The sequence below is a fragment of the Penaeus japonicus genome, unplaced genomic scaffold, assembly GCF_977035675.1.
Source record: "Penaeus japonicus unplaced genomic scaffold, GWHDUDI00000001_assembly GWHDUDI00000008, whole genome shotgun sequence".
Lineage (NCBI taxonomy): Eukaryota > Metazoa > Arthropoda > Malacostraca > Decapoda > Penaeidae > Penaeus > Penaeus japonicus.
Genome location: NW_028234410.1, coordinates 27,685,980 through 27,695,979, shown reverse-complemented (window position 1 = coordinate 27,695,979; position 10,000 = coordinate 27,685,980). Strand labels below are relative to the sequence as shown.

Genomic DNA, 10,000 nt, shown 5'->3' with positions numbered 1-10,000 from the left:
GAAGAAAGTGGAGAGGGGGAAAGAAAGAGGAGAGAGGGATGAAGAGAGAGGAGAGGGGGGAAAAGGAGAGAGGAGAGAGGAGAGAGGAGGAAGAGAGGGAGAGGTGAGGGAGGAGAGAAGAGGGAGGGGAGTAAAGGAGAGGGGGGAGAGGAGAGAGGGAAGAAGGGTGGAGAGAGGATAAGAGGAAGGGATGGATGGAGCAACACATGGAGGGAATAAGGGTTGTGAAAAGGAGTAGGAGAGGGAGATTAGGAGATATGGAGTGAGGGAGGAAGAGAGGAGGAGGAGGAGAGAGGAAAGGAGAAGTGAAAAGAAGAGAGAGTGTGAGAAGATGCTCTAAAGACTAAGATATGAGAGTTAGTGAGTGCTTGTGAGAACTTATGTGCATGTGAGATTAAATAAGGAGATGTAGGACTCTCTCACATACTTTTGCACACATTCCAATACAAAGAGGAAGCACACATAAAATAAGGCTTCCTGATAAGACTGTAGCAACACTATGATGTGCCAATCACAGCTTGACTCTCAGATTCACAACATTCAAACCACAAACATGAAATTTCATACATTACTCCTAAATTCAAAGAAAAAAAATTAATGATAAATACACAACTAATAGAAAAGGATATACAATTTCAACATCCATGTATCCTTTTCTGTCAACAGAAATAACTGCGTCTGTAAATGCATCCATATCAACACTGACATCTACAGGCAAATCACACGGTATCAAATGGTATTCATTCCCACAACGGTTTCAGATATACATGACAACCCTATCTGGAAGGACACCAGAACCAATCTATGACATTGCAAATAGATCCTCCAAAAACAGAAGAAAAAAGAAAGAAAGAAAAAAAAAAATATATATATATATATACTCAATTCAAAATGAAATTCAATAAAAAATACACCACTGATTCATCTCCTAAGTGACATACATAAAATACTATATGTATGACACTACTACCATACATTCTAATATTTGCATAACATCTGTTCCCACATGAATATCAAATAATTGTAAGCTACATTTCTGAATCTCTTTCTGACTCCCTCTAGCTTTCCTAATGCCATATACAATTATCTTCCAAATAATACATGTTTTGGCAATGTTCTTTTATATAAACATTGATGGCATTCAGTACCTAATATTATGTATCAGAAAGCTTCTAAGTATTGTAGCATCTTTCTGTGTAGTGCATCGTGGCATATTGCAACAATACAAGCTCTATTTAGTCAATAGAAGTTTGTTATGGTATCACAAATTTCTACATATCATGGTGTTCACAGGACATCCTATTCTGATAATATCCCCTTTCACAGAACGTACTGTGGACAGCATATAAACTGCATTTGGTATTAATAGTTCCACTGAATTACAAATCAGTGTTTTTGTTTTCATATTGTATGTATTCCATTCATCCCCCCAAAAGGTAGACAATATATTTTTACAACATCACTCTATTTCGTAGGAATGCCACAGACCTGAAATACTACCCACTACAGCATGCAATGAGAAGAAAACAAGAAAAGAAAATACACACAAAATCTACAAAATATTTTTCATGCTCCCATTGCCCAACACCAAACGATGAAAAAAGAAAAAAAAAATCTCTCTTGGGTACTCACCCTGCGCCAGTTGTGCTTGCGCCCATGGGAGCTGGTGGGAGTGCCTGGTCTGGCCTCGTTTGCCAGGGAGGTGGAGAAGAAGTTGCTAACAGAGGAAAAGGCCACAGAATTGGGAGAGGATGAGGAGGCTGCAGTGGAGGAAGGTGGGGTATTGCCAGGGGTGGATGGGGTGGGCACAGGTTGGCCGCTGTTCCTTGAGAAAAGCAGACCAGAATTTAGGGACTGCGGAAGGGGGGATACAGGGGAACGGGGCGAGGGAGGGAGGAGGAGTGGGGAGAGGTGGGCATGGTTGCGAGGGGAATTCACAGGAGAACTGCGAGGGGAACTACGGGAGGGCATATCAGAAGAGAGCTTCAGAAAGTCCTTTGTCTCCACCCTCTCCCCTGCAGAAGAAAAAAACATATATTAATATTAACTATTTCAAATAGAATAACAAAAACAATGATAAACCCCAGAAAAGTAAACAGTAAATGTATGAAAATCCATTTATCTATTGTTGCCAAGTAAAGAAGAAACAGATATGAGAAGGTTGTTCACAAATACCTTCAACAAATCTAAATTGCCTCCAATCTTATCTCAAAAAAAAAAATCATAAAAGAGCAGAAATTACATAAAAAATACCTTAGTAACACCAAGTAAATGTAAGCCCAATCAGAAGATCTCAGCAAAGCAAAACCATCACATTTATATCAGTTTACATTCCAAAAAATTAAAATTAAAATAAAAAAGTTAACAGTAACGAAAACTCATAGAACTCACAGAATCCCATAGAACTATTATACACCAATGACCAACATTAAGGAGTAAAAGAATAACAACAGCAAAATATATGAAAAAATATATTAATAAAAATTGAAATCTTGCAAAAATATGCCTACTTCTAGAAGACAATGATATTCAAAGTAGCTCTAAAGGTTAAATCAAGTAAATTACTCACTTAATTTTTTTTTAATCAGACTTAGATACTTACTGTCAGAAAAAGTCAATCATGTAGAATGTTAACCCTTCTGCAGTCAGTATTTTTCCTTTTGTAGAAATTACAAGCTATTTATTCTTTGAAGTTGTGTAAACAGGGCATCATACCAAATGCTAATCAGTATCAGTCTGATAACATCTCATATGCAGACTCAAATATCATACCATAACTCTAAAAAAATATACAAAACACACACACTTTACTATGCTTAGCCCAGGCTAAACATCTTAAGATGTGGCCTGTCCTGGAAAGATTAACAAAAAAAATTAAATATATGATCATATAATACCTCTTAGATTCATCAAAGGGAATTTAAATGTATACTATATAAATACTTGCATTCACATAAAAAAATTCAAAGGCAAGCAAGTGACATCCTTTACATCATTGGCAAAACTCATATAAGAATGGCTGATGAGAGAATTTGTGCAATCAAGGTGATGGCAATGCTGGTATTCAATTCAACCATATTCATCCACTTAGAAAAACATATTTCATAGAATTTAATAACAAAATTAATGATCTAGCCAAATAAATAAGGTCATAAATACGAAAAATATAACCATATGCAAGTAACTACTTGCTGGCTGACAACATTTGGCCAAACTCAGGGTTTAGTGCAGGTAGAATGCCGGGGCAGCATAAGTGCAATCCTGGTACAACATACCCGTCAGGAGACAATTTAATTGAAAGCAAACAAGAAAATAAAAGACAAATATTTCAGCATCAGATTTACTTAAAAGTCTTTTTTATCTATGTAACAATTCAATGATGAGACAATATTGCTGTTCAGAAAAATAAAATAAAAACAAATAAATAATAAAAACATCAGACTGCGTAAAAATATCATAATCACTACTTAACATAACTTTTTTTCTACTGTCAGTAATTCTTTTTGTTTATTATCCTGAATGATAATTTGAAAAATATATTGCATTAGGTATTTCTGAAAACCCTTTAAATTTACAATGCATACTACAGGACTTATGAATATAAAGATCATGAAGACCTATCATCTTCCTCTTAATCCCAGAATGATGCTAATAATTTCTCTTCGAAAAAGGTAATAATATACACTGCCTCTTTGGCGGTAAGGGAGTAGATACTGTACTTCAAAGCTGGTCAAGCGTCTAGATATAAACAATACAATTTGCCTATATACCTTATTATTCCAAGAATTGTCCTTCTACATCAGAAGTTCTGCATTGTTCACTTTAATCTTTAAATTCATACCATATACTACCAAAAACAGACAATTCATTTGAACTTTGACTAAAACAATGGTTTGCCTGATATCCCATAGATATCAAAATATCATAGATATAAAAAGTCATAAAGAAATCTAACAGCATTTTGAGGTATGACCTAAGAAATCTGTAAGTTAAAATCTAAATTCAATGTACATCTGCAAAGAGAGTGATCACATTCATTTTAACAATATTAAGCCATAGGTAACCATTTCCTGGCAAGAAATCAAACATATACAGTCTAAATTACATCTAGATACCAAAGCAGAAATAAACTAATTATGAATATATATTGTCATATGTTCATTTAATTAAGAACATACCAAATGGGAATGAACAACAAACATAACTGTGCCTGAATATATCTTAATGTAATTTGTGGTATCTCCATGATGTATTACATAAAGTGGAAAGGCAAAGACATACATTAATAATTTATGTATGCAGGCTGATAATTGTTCAAAAATGCATGGCTCTAGAACTGAAACAATTATTAGGAATTTTGACATTTTCAGGCAAAACAGAGTGAAAATATGTACTAAAACTGCTTTTATGATAAATAAAAGGACATCAAAATCTTAATACCTTTATCTAATGCATGCTCAACACTCTAATATTTGATGGTTCATTAACCCTTTGATGATGGTGCGTCACACCTGTGTGACACGGCTAAATGCCTGATGACAGGGCGACGCACCAGCGTGACATTCCCGATGCAATATTGCATAGGCCCCACGTAGGGGGTTTCCACTTATTGCTGGGTCCCTCGGGATACGGTTAAATATATCTCAAGAGGAAAAAGGCATTTTACAAAAAAATGGGTTTGTTACCAATTAAACAGTATTTAATCTATCAATTTAGTTATAACACTATCCTCATCGTCATTTTTCATCATATCTACTCTTATTACAAAATAAAAAATACTGGCTAGCTAATATTCTTATAATGTAAAAGAAAAACAAGCAAGCAAAAGTCCTCATCCACCAAGATTTTTTCTTCAAATTCATTTTTTTTACAGAAAAGAAGGGCAATTAAATAACATCTATAATAAAATGGAATATCTAAATGGTCCAACCAATGGGTGGGAGTCAGGGCAGTGTGTAAGGTAAGCCATATCTAATTAGCATTAGGTGTATGTGCCACAGTGGAACAATAATTGTACCATAAGTAACCAGACTTTTAAGGGTATATTAACCCCATAACGATGGCTTGGCTGGTTTTCCATGATGTCAATACCACATCATGATTTTTGTATGGGCGTCTTTCTGGGTGACTGGCGTGTAGCAGCTGGCAGCCAACTCAGTGTACAAATAGCTTGTGGCATTAGGCCTGCACACTTTGAAATATACAGGCGAAATGTCCAGGCAGAGCCAAAATTACCTCATCTTAGTTGAAAAAAATGTGGTAATAAACAGAGAAAAAGGATTTATCTACATTTCCTTCTAAAGGGATATAAATGAGACTGAAGATTTTCACAACACAAGAGATGTAATTTACGTGTTTCGGGTTACCCCGCCTTCATGTTGGTATGAAGATGGGGTAACCCAAAATGCATAAAATTATATCTCATGTGAAAATATTCAGTCTCATTTATATCTCTTTTAGCCTTTTGTCACAATGAGCTTAGTTCATTTCCTTCTAAGTTAGGTTTATAGTAAAATGCGAATTAAGAGGAATTCCTTGTTCTACAAGGACTATTACTTTATAATCAGTTCCACTGCCCTTAATGAAATAAACAATGATAAATAGATAACTAACTTAACCCACACAGGACGGGTGGTACAGCATGTGTACCGCGCATTCAAAAGCCCAGTTGCCGGGCGGCACAGTATTGTGCCAGCTATTCAATTGATTTAGGCCTAATAATTCGAACGCCCCGGCATTTGGACATTCTAGGCTAGAAATCCCCCGTCGGGAATGGGTTAAGGCCAATAGTCACAGGGGTTATTCTGACTAAATACAAAAGATGAAGAGGCTAAATACTGCTATGAGGCATACAACAGTTAGATGCCCAGCCACTCAAGAGACACACATGTCTTCTTCTAAGCTGATGAAGAGGCACACAGAAATTAACAAGTTAAGATGCACTCTATTGACTAAGAATGAACTGCACTTTTTGTATGGGGTTACAAGGTTTGGAAGGTTTTTATAGTAAGACCCCCGTAAGAAATACTGAAGAATAAAAAACTATTGTAATGGTCACAAAGACCACACAAAACATTAATATACAACAACAACAAAAAAAAAAAAATCTGATTAAAATAAAAATATACCCAAAACCATTCATCATAGTCTGGGGATTGATACATCAAGTTATATCTTGGCCTCCATGCTTACTGCTCTGGCAATGGTTTAGAGACCTTCACCACAAATATTTCTGGAATATTTTAGGTCTCCCCACAATTTATCAGAGTCCAAGCTTTATCTTGCCATAATATACATGGTGGGAGTTTGCTGGTATTGTCTGGAGCACAAAGCATGAAGTCTATGGCATCATTTGATAAGGCACTATTGCAAATAATTGATTACTCAGTGTTCCACAATGCTGCAAAGTGGTCCTAAAACATGTTTTTTCTTAACATCAACACTAAAAGTCTTATTCATCATGATTGTGGCTTGCTATGCCTGTACAGTTAGTCTTATTCACCACAGTTGTGTATGAACTATCAAAAAACTGGCAGGCATTTTTTTCATCTTTCTTGCTGTGGATAAGACATATATATTGCTAAGTTTCCTCCAGCCACATACACCATATCAATCACATATCCTATTCTCTGAAGGCCCTCCTATCCCTGAACTCATCATTAACCCTATGACGACGGTGCATCACACTAGTGTGACACAGCCAAACTCCCGATGCCGGGGCGTCATGCCAGTGTGACCATTTCAATGCAATATTGCAATCGCCCGGCATAGGGGTCTTCGCGTGGTGAGTGCCCCGTCGGGAAAGGGTTATGTCATGTTTTTTGCCGCTTTTCTTTCTTTTGAATGGAATGCATCAATTCTGATATTGTGTGGTACATATCATGCAGCCAAATCCAAATCATTTCCTCACCCCCATTCCCCTGCCAAACATCATGCCGTTACATATTGCACAATGACCTCTTCATATATGATTTTTTCTACACCTACACATCTACACATAAATAAAACTAAATAAATATTATATTGTTTGTATGATAACTTTCTTTATTGTTGCTTTATGTATTTCACTTGTATATCTATGATATTTTCTTCCAGTTTATATGCACAAGGAACAGATAACCACTCTTCCAAATAATTAAGCATTTTTGATGTGTAAAATCAAGCTCTTGCAACACCAACAAACAAATTTTGCTTTGCTGAAACTAGCAAAATAAGGCCTTATCCGCAGCTGGGGGATGGAGAAGTTGGAGGATTTTCAGTGCTCAGGGGTTAAACACCACATTCCATGCAACTTATTCACTCCCTGTGCTGAGGGCAATTAAAGGATATGTGTTCAACAGACACCAGGGCATGACATTCTGATTTTTCTCAGACACAACTGAACTAAAAGAAAGTTAAACTAAAGTGGTGGTGTGCAGCTGGCAACATAGAGACTCTGACATAAACAGAGTTGGGGCAGGGGGTTATGTGGAGTAGACTGGGGGAACAAATCCTGAGGTCTGTCAATCACATATCTGCAGATGTGGCCTGATGCCAAGGTGTTAATCAATATTCTACTTATTTAGAATTTTTGATGTGGCTTCATAATTATATAAAATGGTAATTGTTAACTATTTTCCTGAAGTACACCTGGGGTACTACATGCAATCATTATGACAAAAAAGGAGGTTTAATATCTCATAAGAGCAACAGAAAAAAAAACAATTCTTTTATGAGTGATGAAGAATACCAACATATGCACCAACAATTCTAAACATTGATCACTAACTTTACATGACAATAACACAAGTGAAAAGTCTCGACAAACAAGACATTGATTACCCTTGGTGATGGAACGGAGAATTTCGCTGCACCATTGCCGTTCCCCAGGCTGGGAGAGGAACTCACGGAAAAGGGCATCCGTAACTCCCTGGAGGTTACAGATTTTCAGGCTCATGTTGTACCTGAAATATATTTTCAGAATTTAGTAAAACTGAATTCTAAAAAAAATTGACTTCAATATTTTTCTAATGAGGTAATTCTAAAAATAATATTCTTTTAATATCCTGTTTCTATCCAAGCACAATAATAATACTCTAGTTAACACTATACAAAATTTATCATATACTCTTCCAAACACTGGTAAGGGATAAAACATACACATGAGAAAAACATATATATATGCATTTAAGATCTCTCATAACCCTGATTATTATTTCATGAGGTGAAACAATAAATTAAGACACAATTCTTAAAACTCAGTTATTGTTCAAATTGAAAAAAAGTTGCTTGCTCTCTGCAAATACATACATATTATGTAACTTATGCAGACAACCATGAGCTTTACTACAATAATTTTTGGTGAGCTAAAATTTTTTGTCATATCATCATATTTCTAAATTGTTTCAAATGACCTCATAAACAGTAAAACAAAGACAAATGTTTCATAGATATCTGCTACTCCAGCACTGGTGCTCCACTAAAGATAAAAAACCTTCACCACATATATTCTGGCATGATATCACATAAGTAACAAATCAAAGCTTTATTATGTCAGAATATACTTATGAAGGTTTGTTGGCCTTTACTTGAGTTTGACACTGCATTACTATCAGGTTGGGTTTAAGACTGCATAACATCCCATACAGACTAAAGCAAATCTCAAATGAAGTTGAATAGAATAACATCTATACAATTATGAAAAAGCCATATTTTGAAAGGCACTGCAGGTGTCTAGAAAATATTTACTGAAATAAGCATCAAAGTAGCACATAAACTTTTGGATAAATGTTTTTCCAATAATACAATTTCCACTAAAACCAATGTTTCAAAGTTCAATCAAAATAATGCTGTCTTTCAATAATTTACTATCAGGATCATGTGTAAAAGACAAACCTTAATAGAAGTTGCTATACAGCAAGTAAATAACAGTTAATTCAGGCAACACATATATGAACACTATCCAAGAAAATTTCCATGGAAATTACCAGTACAAATCAAAGAAATATTGCCATTTCAAATCAGAAAATAAAACATCATGGTTAACATCCCCATATAGAAATAACGGAAAAAGTCAATCCCAGTGTCTTAGCTAACCCTCAAAATCAAAAACAAAATATTGATCATGATACCTCAGTGAACACTTTAATACCAGTCCCTTCAAAAAAAATCATCCTAACGATAAAACACCACGTAACTCAAATGATACGGGGAAAGAAAAATACGAAATTGCCGATGAGCCTCCTAAAGTTCCCGAAGTGTGTCGACCTCGCCCTAAAACCTCCTACTCGAGCGTTTTATCTCCTCCTCGACAATAACCTCAAGGGAAAAAACGCATGTCACTCACACATACGCTTTTCTTACCTGCTCCCGCGCGATTACAGGTAGGAATAGAGTGTCATCAACGCGTGTCACGGTTTTAAATCGCGGAGAAATACTCGCACAACGAACCTCGCGCGCCTCAGATCTTGACAGCTGTGTTTACATCCGAGAGACAAGAAACGATCGCCTTGCGTACGGCCGAGACAGAGATCGCTGGGATACTCACCAATTCTTATCTTATCACCTTGTCAAAGCATCACAATTAACGGGTGATTACTAATGATTACCTTATCTAAATTCGAATGATCTGTGATTTTTTTACAATACCGTTTTCATTCAGTTTCATAGTAAATCGACCAAACGGGTACATTCACAAATCCTTATCTTATCGCCTTATCATAGGATACACAATTGACAGATAACTTTCGCTGAATGGCTTTACCTACGGATCATAAAACTATATAATCTAAAGTTCATCTTAGTTTAATATTTGATTTTAATATCGTTATCATTGTCTTTGGGTATAAATTCCTGTCTTATCTTGGCAAGGAAGTGTTTCTAGGGATAAGATTCCACACTATATTTGTGCATTTATGTTTTATCTTAATTGACATAAGACATGACAAAGCTTGTGATATCCTAACTAAAAGAATAACACCGAGAACACTGCGCATCTTGAAGAGCTAAGTTTGGAACAAAG

The 10,000-nt window shown here is 35.7% G+C and overlaps 1 protein-coding gene across 1 annotated transcript in view; it reads right to left on the bottom strand.

Moving 5' to 3' along the window:
- The window catches only part of LOC147471485 (uncharacterized), a 122,864-nt gene extending 113,387 nt beyond the window's left edge, over nt 1-9,477 (bottom strand). The window contains exons 1-3 of the mRNA XM_086538792.1: nt 9,343-9,477; nt 7,822-7,943; nt 1,633-2,015 (exon numbers count right to left, since the gene is read on the bottom strand). Of these exons, the coding sequence (XP_086394918.1) occupies nt 1,633-2,015; nt 7,822-7,936 (498 nt within the window). The 5' untranslated portion in view covers nt 7,937-7,943; nt 9,343-9,477. The remainder of the gene's footprint in view (nt 1-1,632; nt 2,016-7,821; nt 7,944-9,342) is intronic.
- Between the last annotated feature and the right edge of the window lie 523 nt (nt 9,478-10,000).